General features: G+C 44.1%; 1 protein-coding gene across 4 annotated transcripts in view; it reads left to right on the top strand.

Annotated features, from left to right (window-relative positions):
- Window positions 1–11,712, top strand: part of PRKCB (protein kinase C beta) — a 383,326-nt gene extending 371,614 nt beyond the window's left edge. For 2 of the 4 annotated variants that reach the window (XM_021931832.2, XM_021931830.2), the window contains one exon: window positions 11,062–11,712. In XM_021931832.2, the coding sequence (XP_021787524.1) occupies window positions 11,062–11,214 (153 nt within the window). In that variant the 3' untranslated portion in view covers window positions 11,215–11,712. Of the gene's footprint in view, window positions 1–5,744 lie in introns of all 4 variants that reach the window. The other 2 variants (XM_021931831.2, XM_021931829.2) reach the window with 1 other exon arrangement.
- The last annotated feature ends 1,104 nt before the right edge of the window (window positions 11,713–12,816 follow it).

Here is a 12,816-nt window from a genome sequence, read left to right as displayed (position 1 = left end):
GAAAAATGGTCCCTGAAGATGCTCCGTGTCTCAGCTAATGTGCTTCCTACACTGGCTGGCTTGGGTTCCAACACCCAGGCCAAGAAAAACACGCACAGATCTGCCTTATAGCCACACCAGGATGCCATACCAGCAGTCCCTACCACCAGCACCTCTTTATTGTCTGCTCCACCTCCCTTTTCTACAGTCCTAGCCACCATTCCTCTTCTGTGGATGACTGCGGCAGTCTCTCCCTGATGCCATGGCCACCAGTCTAGCTCCCCGAACCTCTGCAATCCCCACAGCTGAGGGGACTCCTTGACTTGTCTGCTGGAATTTTGAACTTATCATAAAGGAAAGCAAGTACTAAATTTCCCCCCTCAAGTAGGCTCTACTCCTCATGTTCCTCTCTCACTAAATAGCTCAGGCCAAAAATGTCAGTGTCACCAACAATGCCTCTCTTCCTCTCATACCCGACACCCCATCCATCCATCAGCAAATCTTGTCAACTCTGAATTCAGAACATACCCCACATCTGAATGCATCTTTCCATCCCCCTACCAATCACCTTCCTTCAAGCCCCCATCATTCTTACCTGGATTATCGTAACCACTTCCTCACTGGTTGCACTGTTTCCATTATTGTCCCCCGCTCATTTAATCTATCCTTGTATACCACACCAGTGATCCTGTTTAAATGTAAGTCAGGGCCAGGCTTGGTGGCACACACCTGGAATTCCAGCACTTTGGGAGGCTGAGGTGGGAGGATCACTTGAAGATAGGAGTTCGAGACCAGCCTGGGCAACAAGCGAGAACCCCCCTCCACACACCCCGTGTCTACAAAAAAAAAAAAAAAATTAGTCGTGCGTGGTGATGTACATCTGTAGTCCTAGCTACTCATGAGGTGAAAGTGGGAGGATCGCTTGAGCCCAGGAGTTTGAGGCTGCAGTGAGCTGTGATCATGCCTCTGACTCAAGCGTGGGCAACAGAGCAAGACCATGTCTCTAAAACAATGAAATACTATCAAAACAAAATATCCGTCATCATATCATTCAGGGCTCTACATTCTCCAGCAGTTTCCCATTGAGCTGAGATGAAAATCCACTGTCCATCAAGGCATCAAGGACGCTGCTCTGGCTCGTGGTCCACTCTGTGACCCCTTGGTCACTCTGCTCTGGCCATACTGACCTCATTGCTGCTTGGTGACTATGCCAGGTGAGCTCTGTCGGGCCCTTTGCACTTGCAGTTCCCTCTGCCTAGAATGCCTTTCCTCCTGACATCCAAAGGGCACCCTCTCTCACTCCACTGAGGTCTTGCTCAAAGGTCATTTCCTCCAAGCTGAAAATGGCATCACTCTTACTCCATCCCCTGGCCTTTCTTTTTTTTTCTTTACTTTTTTTTTTTTTCTTTTGGGACAGAGTCTCACTCTGTCACCCAGTTTGTAGTGCAGTGGCTTGATCTCTGCTCACTGCAACCTCTGCCTCCTGGGCTCGAGTGATCCCCGCACCGCAGCCCACCTGAGTAGCCGGGACCACAGGTGTGCACCACCACACCCAGCTAATATTTGTATGTTTGGTAGAGACGGGGTTTCACCATGTTGCCCAGGCTGGCCATGAACTCCTAAGCTCAAGTGATCCACCAGCCTCGGCCTCCCAAAGTGCTGGGATTACAGGTGTGAGTCAACCTGCCTTGCCTTGGCTTTATTTTTCTTTTTTTTTTTTTTTTTTTTTTGAGACGGAGTCTCGCTCTGTCGCCTGGGCTGGAGTGCAGTGGCCGGATCTCAGCTCACTGCAAGCTCCGCCTCCAGACGCCCGCCACCTCGCCCGGCTAGTTTTTTTTTGTATTTCTTAATAGAGACGGGGTTTCACCATGTTAGCCAGGATGGTCTCGATCTCCTGACCTCGTGATCCGCCCGTCTCGGCCTCCCAAAGTGCTGGGATTACAGGTGTGAGTCAACCCGCCTTGCCGGCTTTATTTTTCTTAACATCACTTATCTCTCTCTGGCACTAAAATATATATACACATTTATAGTTACGGTCTCGTTTGTTTGTTGCTTCTCTTCCCCAGTAAAATGTAAGTTCCATGAAGCATGGATTTTGTATCATTTTCTACTAGCACAGAGCCTGGCACATAGTGAGTACTCAATACATCCGTCTGAATGAGAAAATGAATAAACAAACGAATGAATCTGGACAACAATCCTAACCACTCTGAGTTTATCCTGAGGGGTCATCCTTCTGTGGGAGTTTCCCTCCACTGGCCAGCAGAACAGACCCCAGGTCTTGATACTGTGTCAGAGAGTTCTCATTTTCTGAGACCTGAAGCCAAGATAACAAAAACAGCAGAAGCAATTTAGTTTGGAATGACAAATAGGTTTCCTTAAGTCTGACAAGAGTCTTTTAAAAATTCAAGACTGTTTCCTTAGTATTTAAAACTTAAACACCATGAAAATGCCCTATTATAGGAAACATATGCTATCTGTCTGTAGGGATTTGGAGTAGAAAATGGAAACTAAATAATACTTGGAGCCATGATGCGTTGATCACATACTCAGTACCTGTTGCTTGCATTCTCTCATTTTATCCTCATATCACAACCCCAATGTGATAGGAATTAAAATTGCTCCCCTTTTACAAAAGAGGAAACTGAAACTTTAAGGAATTTGCCCAGAATTGCACAGATAGTAGGCAGCATAGTGCTGGGGTTTGAATTCAGTCTACAGACTCACTTTTTTTTCTTTCTTTGAGACAGAGTTTCCCTCTTGTTGCCCAGGCTGGAGTGCAATGGTGCCATCTCAGCTCACTGCAACCCCCATCTCCCGGGTTCAAGTGATTCTCCTGCTTCATCCTTCCAAGTAGCTGGGATTACAGGTGCCTGACACCACACCTGGCTGTTTTTGTATTTTTAGTAGAGACAGGGTTTCACCATGTTGGCCAGGCTGGTCTCAAACTCCTGACCTCAGGTGATCCACCCGCCTTGGCCTCCCAAAGTTCAGGGATTACAGGCATGAGCCACCACGCCCAGCCCCAGACTCACTTTTACTCAGATAAGAAGTGAGCAGGAGGCAGAGGCTCTTGGAGACCTCAGTCCCTTGCATGCACAGCAAATACTTCTTCCCTCAACAAAAAGGCTTTGAAGAAGAGCGTGCACCTCTTGACTTTTTCAATGTACCTTCACTCTTCCAGCAACTGAAGTTCAGTGGCAGAAGTGAAGTTCAGGCCTCCATTTCTCATCAGTATCGCCCCAGTTGCCAACTGCAATGATCCCTTTTCAGCAACTCTCCTATTTGACCTCTTAAAGATATTTTAGTTATACCAATGCCCTTCTCCTGGGATTCCTCTCAGTCCTTAGCTTGGCTGATAATGTTCTCTCCTGGTTCTCCTCGTGCTGTCCTAAGACACTTTAAGGGGCATTTTTATCATGGGTAAATGGAAATAAAACATCTATTTCACAGAGTTGTTACATGAATGAAAAAGGTCATATATGCAAAAACACTTGGCAAATGTCTGTTTCACTGAAAGTGCTCTCTGGTTTTTATTACTTTTGTTATCTCTTTCCACTCCCCATATTCTGTGCTGGAAAGAAAAAAAAAAAAAAAAGGTTTTTCTTTTTTTTTTTTTTTTTCCTTTTTTGAGTCAAGGTCTCCATCACCGCCCAGGCTGGAGTGCAGTGGTGCAATCTCTGCTCACTGCAACCTCCACCTCGTGGGCTCAAGCAATTCTCTCACCTCAGTTTCCTGAGTAGCTGGGACTACAGGCATGCACCACCACGCCCAGCTAATTTTTTAAAGACAGGGTTTTGCCACGTTGGTCAGGCTGGTCTCAAAATCATGACCTCAGGTGATCTGCCCACTTTGGCCTCCCAAAGTGCTGGGATTACAGGTGTGAACCACCACGCCCAGCCCAGAACCTGTGCTTCTGACTTCTGGTCATCACCGGGACTCTCATTGGCCTCTCAAAGTCATTGTTCAAAATGGAATTAATCATCTTTCTCAGTTTTCCCACTTTCTCTCAGTTCATACAACCACAGTCTCTGTTATTCAAACCAGAGACTTCTTCATCCCCATCCTTGTCTTCCTGCCAGCCACTTCCCCACTCCATTAGTCAATCAGCCACCAGGCTGCCACCATACTTGTATTTATTTATTTATTTATTTATTTATTTTGAGAGAGAGTCTTGCTCTGTCACCCAGGCTGGAGTACAGTGGCATGATCTCAGCCCACTGCAACCTCCGCCTCCCGGTTCAAGTGATTCTCCTGCTTCAGCCTCCTGAGTAGCTGGGACTACAGGCACCTTTCACCATGCCTGGCTAATTTTTGTATTTTTAGTAGAGATGGAGTTTCACCATGTTGGCCAGGCTGGTCTCAATCTCCTGACCTCGTGATCCACCCGCCTCGTCCTCCCAAAGTGCTGGGATTACAGGTGTGAGCCACCGTGCACGGCCACTCTGCTTGTAAAATGGAGCCAGAAACTTGGGCTCTAATGTCAGATGGACCTGATTCATCTTGCTCTGCTACTGGTTCACTGTAACGACCTTGAACAAATTACATAATCTCCCTGGTCTCAGTTCCCTCATCTATAAAATGGAGATGATAATACCCACTTCATAGGGCCATTGGGAAGATTAAATAAGGTAATGCAAGTAAAGAACTTTCCAGTAAAGAGCATTTTGCACTGGCATATAGCAAATGCATCATAAATATCGACAGTCATGGTTATTATTACTACTATTACTATTATACTATTAGGTTGTGGTTACCCCCTATAGATACTGTGTTGGAAACACATAGAGCTTTTGTGCAAATGGGTTTTGCTGGCAAAGAACAAGGAACCCCAAATTAGTGGTTTGCCCCTTCTCATTAGGTGGGAATTAGCATGTACAGGTGTGAGCACTCGTGCATGCATGCACACATGTACACACAGGTATATGCACATATGTGTTATAACTCTGCCTCAGATAGGGGCCTTTTTTATATAGAAAGACCAGCAGGATGGGTGAGAAATGGCAACTATTTTCTCTCTAGAACCTGATTGCTTCACCAAACAATGGTTTGTATTTCCTCCCACATTCCTCCTTCCTAATTGAAGAGGGAGTGGCTGAATTTACCTCCTGGCACATTGCACTTAATGGTCAATGACTGCTCCAGCTAACCAGGAGCCTCGTGGTTGCCCAGGCGTTGCAAGCATCAAACCCAGATCTTCATTGGGATCTTCCTCCATTGGCTGGAGTTTATAAATTGTATTCTGTTGAGTTGGAAAACATCCACTGCTCCTGATTGAGAGCTGGAGGACAGCACTTTGAGGGGTCTGCTGCTATAAATACTGGGATCTCCCAGGTGATGTATAAATGGGTCATTACTTTGCATCTTGCACCCCCTGAAACATCTCAGGTGCCTTGATCCCATGTATTCCAACAGATGAGCTTGGCTGACTTCTCGGGGTGGGTTGGGGGGACATGCCACATGCCTCTGGCCCCACCATCTCATGCCTTTGCCATCCATCTCCTGACTGCCCAGAAGGACACCAGGAACGGCTCATGAGCTACAAAAACTGAAGGTCGAGAACCCAAGGTCATGCACCAAAGGTCATGAGAATTTTACATTTTATGTTGCTCTCATTTCTGATCATTTGAAACAACCTCTCTGAGTTTCTGAAAGGGAAGGGATTGGAGAAAAGCACACCCAATTATGCTAGGTTCTGTTTTATTTTGGCTTTTGTTTTTGTTTTTTTCCCACCCACCACAAGTTCTTTTCTTCCCCTCTCATAGTGTGGGCGAAATGCTGAAAACTTCGACCGATTTTTCACCCGCCATCCACCAGTCCTAACACCTCCCGACCAGGAAGTCATCAGGAATATTGACCAATCAGAATTCGAAGGATTTTCCTTTGTTAACTCTGAATTTTTAAAACCCGAAGTCAAGAGCTAAGTAGATGTGTAGATCTCCGTCCTTCATTTCTGTCATTCAAGCTCAACGGCTATTGTGGTGACATTTTTATGTTTTTCATTGCCAAGTTGCATCCATGTTTGATTTTCTGATGAGACTAGAGTGACAGTGTTTCAGAATCCAAATGTCCTCAGGTAGTTTGGAGCATCTCTATGAGATGGGATTATGCAGATGGCCTATGGAAAATGCAGCTGCATAATTAACACATTATCAAAGTCCTCTTACAATTTGTTTTCCGCAGCATGTCAGCTAAGTAGACCCAATGGGGAGAGAAAATGCCTGCTTTCTTTCCCTCTTTTTCTGCACTGCCATATTCACCCCAAACCATCCAATCTGTGGATAATTGGATGTTAGCAGTACTCTTCTACTTCCGGGCCTGGAGCTTGGCTTGTATCCAAGTGTATAGTTGCTTTGCCTAAGAGGAATCCCTCTATTTCACCTGTTCTGGAGGCACCAGACCTTGAAAAGAACATGCTCAAAATAAAATGTTACTTGTTATTTTTTTAAACTCAAAGTTACAGTTATCAAAGTTCTAAAATTCCAAGAATGTGCTTTTAGACAGTCTCAGTCTAAAAGCACTTCAAGGGGTCAAAGGGCAACCAGCTTGGGTGCTACCTCAGTGTTGTAGTTTCTGATACTTTATGTCTTTGATCACTCTCATCCCCAAACTACTTGAAAAGGGCATTTGGCACCACTCCCTGAAACAACACAGTCACTCTAGCAAGGCCCCCAAAGGGCCCTGGTTTTACATTGCATTTCAAACTTTATTTGCTTTGGGGTTTTGTTTCTGTTGATGTTCAAATGCAAAAAAAAAAAAGAAAAAAAAGTGACTCACATTGTTACACATGCTTTAAAATATGTGTTCAAATGTTATTAACCACATTGACGACCTGCTTTGATTTAACCGAGAAGACGGCTGCGGAGCCTAGCAGACTCAGGCCTGTGGGAATGGGATTTGTCTAGATTTGTTACTGGCTTTAGAAAGCTAATTAAGTGCTCTGAAAAAGAACACCGTTTCTTGAAACAAAGATGGTTGTATTCCTCACTTTGATGTTGTTTTGCAAGATGTTTGTGGAAATGTTCATTTGTATCTGGATCTCTGTTATGTGCCATTTTTCTTCTAGCATCGAGATACAATAAAAAAAAAAAAAAAAGAAAAGAAGAAGAAATACTATTTCAAGGAAAGCTGATCTTTTTGAAAAACGTGGACCTAAACTACAAAGTGGGAACTGAGGAGGGAACTCAGGAGAAAGGAACTAACTGTGGAGCTTTAATCTTGGCCCCAGTGTTCAACCACTCGGAGAGTCAGGGGCTGTGGCCCGTTCAGGGGCTGCTGGTGGCCTGTAGTGGGGTGGGAAGACCTGGCCAGAGCCAACGAGGATATTGGAGCCCAAAGTCAAGTTTAGAGACCAGCTGGGAACATGAATGGGGCTCTTGATTTTCTTATCAAAATCACCACTCCTCCCAACTTGGACTAAATATTCTTTCTAGCAAACAGCTTTGCAAGCTCCCTAAAGCCCAAGGAAACCCTTGGGTGGGAGAAATTTCACTCCTGTCTGAACGGATTAAGACAGCAGGTGACTCCTCCTCCTCGCCTGCCGTGTCCTGCTATTCTCAGGCAGCTCTAAAGAGAATTCTTATCACAGTTCAAGTGATTTCCAGAAGTTCCAGGGCTGGCTTCTGAGACACCATCAGGGAAATTTTAACAACTTGACAAATGTCCTTGAAGTAAGATGTCTCATCTTTAAGGAAAAATGGGGTTTGGATTTCTGCTTAGGCAAAGTCTCCTGCAGTTCATCCTTCTCTGTCCTCTTCTTGCTTCAGGCTTGGGGACCGTCCCTGCTGTCCCCACTATGGTGGCAATCAGGACCTAAGGTGGAGCAAACTTGAAGTTCTAGCTGGCAAGTTTAGGCAATTAGAGAAGGAGGAAAATCGGAGCAAAGCCCCCTCACTTTATCATTGAGAAACTGGCATCTGGAAAGAGGAAGGAACTTGCCCAAAGTCAGTCAACTGGGATAAAAACCTGGGTGTCCTGATCCTCAGTGCAGGGCACTTTCTGCTCTGTAGCAAAGCAACAGGCATCTCTGAGCCAGGCCCACCAACAGGCAAGATTTGAGGTCTCTCATCTGGTGGTTGGCTCATGATCTCATTTTGCTTGGACATGCTCTCAGGAAGATGAAAACCATGGAGAAACACTAGGCCATTGACACATGATCTGAGACAACTTTAGAAAACAATGTAGGATGGATGGAAAGAGAAAGAGAGAGAGAGAGAGAAAGAAGAAAAAGAACAAAAGAAGGAAGGAAAGAAGGAAGGAAGGAAGGAAGGAAGGAAGGAAGGAAGGAAGGAAGGAAGGAAGGAAGGAAGGAAGATAGTGTGTTTATATAATGCACTCAACATTTTCCAAATTCTTGCCATTATTTTTCAAAAGTTTAATAGTTTGCAGAAATAGAGACTCAAGTCAAAGTCTCTTTTAGAGAAACTTTCCATGGAAAGTCAGAATTTCTACCACTTCCTTTTCTATCCACATTTCCAGTGCAGAAGAAACTGAGAAACAGAGCTTTTTAAAGAGAGGACAGGGCCATAGCCACAAGGGCCTTCTTGGGGGATTAACAGGAGGTCAGTAGAATTAATAACCCTCCTTGGATGAGTGTTACTGTTCTCACGTGGCTTCAGATGCTATCAGCCCCAAAGAAATGATCTCAACAGAGAAGCTCATTCTCTCCCAACTTCTGTGGTAAAATCCAGGAGTATTTTCTCTGGGGATCTGCCCACAGGGCAAAGTCCATAAAGGCAAGTCCTGTCTGGACCTTGTGGTTATCTGAAGCATTAGCCATCACCAGCACAACAAAGGGGACAGGGCTTTCCAAGGTGGGGCTGGTCAGAAGGTAATCTTTGCTAAGATGCCCACAGGCATGGAAAGCGAAATAGCGTTGATGAGACCAGGGGAGACCTAAAAAAAAGGCAGGTTTGTGTCTTCTAGCTCCAAATATACCTGCCTTTTAGCTCACACACTGTCCTGGAGTTCTCAGACCTTTAAGGGCCCTAACACAGTTCAGTTTATACAGGGGTTCAAAAGGAACAGTGGCCCATTTGGAAGACCTTTAGGATCAATGGGAATACATTCCATTGTTTTGCCTCAGAGTAAAGTTTCTGGCTCGGGGGTAATTATAAGTTGCAAAAAGGATAGAGGCATATCCCAAGTCTTCCTTTATTCCACAAATAATTACAAACAACCTACTGTGTGCCAGGCACTATTCTTGGCACTGGAAATACAGTAGTGAAGAACCTGATGAGGACCCTGTTTATTGTTGCTCTCCAAGAAATTCTCCAAGAATACTGTTTCTTGGAGAGAAATAATAAATAAACAAGACAATTTCTGAAAGCAATAAGTGCAATCAAGATAATTAAAGGATGCTAAAGTGTGACTCGTGGGGATTGGGAGAGAGATGCACAGACAATATTAAAGAGGAGACATTCGAGCTTTGCTGTGAACACCGGAAGTAACATACCGAGCGCCTGGGGGATGGAAATTCCTATAGCACCCCACAGGCTAACAGAAGACAGGACAAGACAAACAGGGCAGGTGGGACACGGTAGAGATGGATCCCAGCAAACAGCTCCGTCAGCATCTTAACCTGCTCCACTCTAGCCACACATGCCCACGTGTACTCCTGAGACCTGTGTGTCCACCTCACTCCCCGACTCTCACACAGACACGGCAAGAATAAGGAGGGAACTCCACAGAGACGTTTTACCTATCTCAGGGGAGCAGCCACAAAGAAGCAAGTCTTGTAAAACATGTTTTGCAAAGGAGAGTGAACCCAGCAATGAGAGATCCTTAACAGCTAGTGCCCATTAGGGGGCTAAACCTAAAGCCTGAGTGTTGATGGCTCAAATGCTCATGAGTTAGTCAATACTTACCGACCCCCTGGCCTTTATAATCTGACACAACTTTGGCTGCAGCCCGGGAATGTGCAGGGCACTAGTGAATCCAAGGCCTTCTTCTCTGGTTGTTTTGTAAGAAAACAGCCATTGGGCTGTCCCTCCAGTCCGAGGGACTGAGATGAGGCCTACGTAGCAGCGATGTTGTCAGGTAAAAATCAGGAACCCGCTGAAATCTTGGGCAAGCCGCCCTGCCTGCTTGTGCCTTGGTTCTCTCATATGTCATATATAGGAGGTGAGGACTCCAACCCTACCTGCCCTAGGTGGGTGTGGTGATGATGAGAAAAGACAAGAGGCTTGCAAGGACCCTGAGGAGGTTGGAGCATCATACAGATTCTTTTATTAGCCCACATTCTGATGTTCCCTGGTGAGACTTGCCCCAAACAGTTGCTAGTAAATGGGAATTAATTTCTTCCCCACCTCCCTACTGAACAAAAAAGGAAATGTCAGACTTACTAGGAGAATCGAGTTGCTTTGAGTTTATTTTGTTTTGTTTTGTTTTGTTTTAAGGCTCCCCTTACACACCTTCCTTTAAGCTTTGGATTTTCTCTCAACAAACAAGAGTTTGTTGACTAGATACATGCTAAAAATGTCTTTGGAGAGAACTTCCGCCTGATAAAGACCCAATTCTAGTCTGTGGGTGGATTTTCGAGCTGACAGTCGTCAATTCCTTTCATTAAGCAGTGATCTGATTTCTCCACATGGTCATTCTGCCTTCTTGGGGGCAGAGTAGATGGGCAGCAGTTCACCTTTTCAAAGAAAGAGGTCTTCTAGCCACCTGGGCTGCTACTGAATGGTTTTCTCCAGGACGCTCTACCTAATGGTTATTTCTATAACATTAAGCATGGTAATAAGTAGCTTCCAATTCAATTCATCCTAAAGCCAAAGAAAATACACCACCACACGCACACACGAACACACACGCGCGCACACACACACACCACTTTATGGCAATTCTTACAGAAATTCAATGACATTTCTTTTCTTACAAAATTTCCACCACATTTCTATCCCCAAGCCAACATACAATGTGAAATGAAAGCTAGTACGTGGAGTGCAGCTGCTAAAAATTTTCAGCACAGGGCTCTTTCTGACTCTGCTCATGAGACGGCATCAGCCACCCGATGACTGGCGTATCTTGGTCCTGTGTCTTTCTTCTTATGCTGTGTTAATGTGTTTACTTTCCATTTGGCAGAGAGACAAGAGAGACACCTCCAACTTCGACAAAGAGTTCACCAGACAGCCTGTGGAACTGACCCCCACTGACAAACTCTTCATCATGAACTTGGACCAAAATGAATTTGCTGGCTTCTCTTACACTAACCCAGAGTTTGTCATTAATGTGTAGGTGAATGCAAACTCCATCATTGAGCCTGGGGTGTAAGACTTCAGGCCAAGCGTACGTATCAATTCTAGTCTTCCAGGATTCACGGTGCACATGCTGGCATTCAACATGTGGAAAGCTTGTCTTAGAGGGCTTTTCTTTGTATGTGTAGCTTGCTAGTTTGTTTTCTACATTTGAAAGTGTTTAGTTTAGAATAAGCGCATTATCCAATTATAGAGATACAATTTTCCAAACTTCCAGAAACTCATCAAATGAACAGACAATGTCAAAACTACTGTGTCTGATACCAAAATGCTTCAGTATTTGTAATTTTTCAAGTCAGAAGCTAATGTTCCTGGTAAAAGTTTTTACAGTTATTCTATAATATCTTCTTTGAATGCTAAGCATGACCAATATTTTTAAAAATTGTGAGTAAGCTTTGCAGTTACTGTGAACTATTGTCTCTTGGAGGAAATTTTTTGTTTAAGAATTGATATGATTAAACTGAATTACTATATGCAAGCTCTTGTTTATATGTCTTTTCTTAAATGGATCATGTTACAGAGGTTACAAACTGAAGATCCAGTTTGTAGCCATTAGATAAGCTTAATTTTACTCACATGGGATTTTATGTAATTAAAACCATTGTGAACATGAAAAAATAAGATACTTTATATAAATTCCTGGACTTTTAGAGTCCCTTGAAAAAAGAAACAAAAGACTAGCAGCTCTAAGCCTATGTTTCCACATGGAAATAATTCTACAGAACTGAGAAATGCTCTCTCCTTTAAAAGCAGTGTATGTTCTCATTTTGCCACAGTCTCCACCACCCCCTATTGTCTTATACCCTCCATCCATTTCCCTGGCTGCTGTAGCCACTTGAGGTTGAGACCTCTGTCATTCGTGAGTCACAGGTTTGAGGACCTGCATATTTTCTTGTGCCCTTAATCAGGGTATGTTCACAGCCATCCACTCAATGTGGTTTGTGTTTATTAAGCTTATATATCTAGCACAAAGTACATAAGATTTTATTCCAGCCATGACAAAAGTCAGGAAAGAGGCTGGTGTCAGTACAGAGAAAACCCTTTGTTTGTTGTCCATGAGGATGTTGCTATTTGTAAAATGACTTACCTTTTACTTACATTCTTCTAATTTAGCTTAGCACCTGCCAAAAAAGGGTGGGGGGTATAAGCCGGGTTTTTTTTTGTTTGTTTTTTTTTTTTGTTGTTGTTGTTGTTGTTTTAACAGCTTGTGCAGGGAGGCCCAAGAGAAGAGGGAGAAATAAGGGAGACTGCTTCTAAACCCTGCTGGCATGATAAGGAGCCACACACTCTCACAGCACAGTGGCACAGTACTAAATCACTGGGTGTCAACCTGATACCTTCTTCTCTGAATAAAGTCATGCTTCTGTTTTCTTTTCAAAAGATAGAATAATCCAATCTGTAGCACATGCCTTTGTAGCTGCTAAGGCTAGTGGGTAGCAGGAAAGAGCAAACCTGTTCACGCTACGTACATTATGACTCTCTACAAAGTGTATTCATCTCTTCCCTTCTTGAAAAAACCTCAGTAAATGGAGCACTGGAAAGATACAGTGAATCCATTTATCTTACCTAGTGCACTAATCTT

The sequence above is a fragment of the Papio anubis genome, chromosome 18, assembly GCF_008728515.1.
Source record: "Papio anubis isolate 15944 chromosome 18, Panubis1.0, whole genome shotgun sequence".
In the NCBI taxonomy this organism is placed as follows: domain Eukaryota; kingdom Metazoa; phylum Chordata; class Mammalia; order Primates; family Cercopithecidae; genus Papio; species Papio anubis.
Note: the sequence above shows the minus strand (reverse complement) of the source record. Positions and strands in the feature narration are given on the sequence as shown.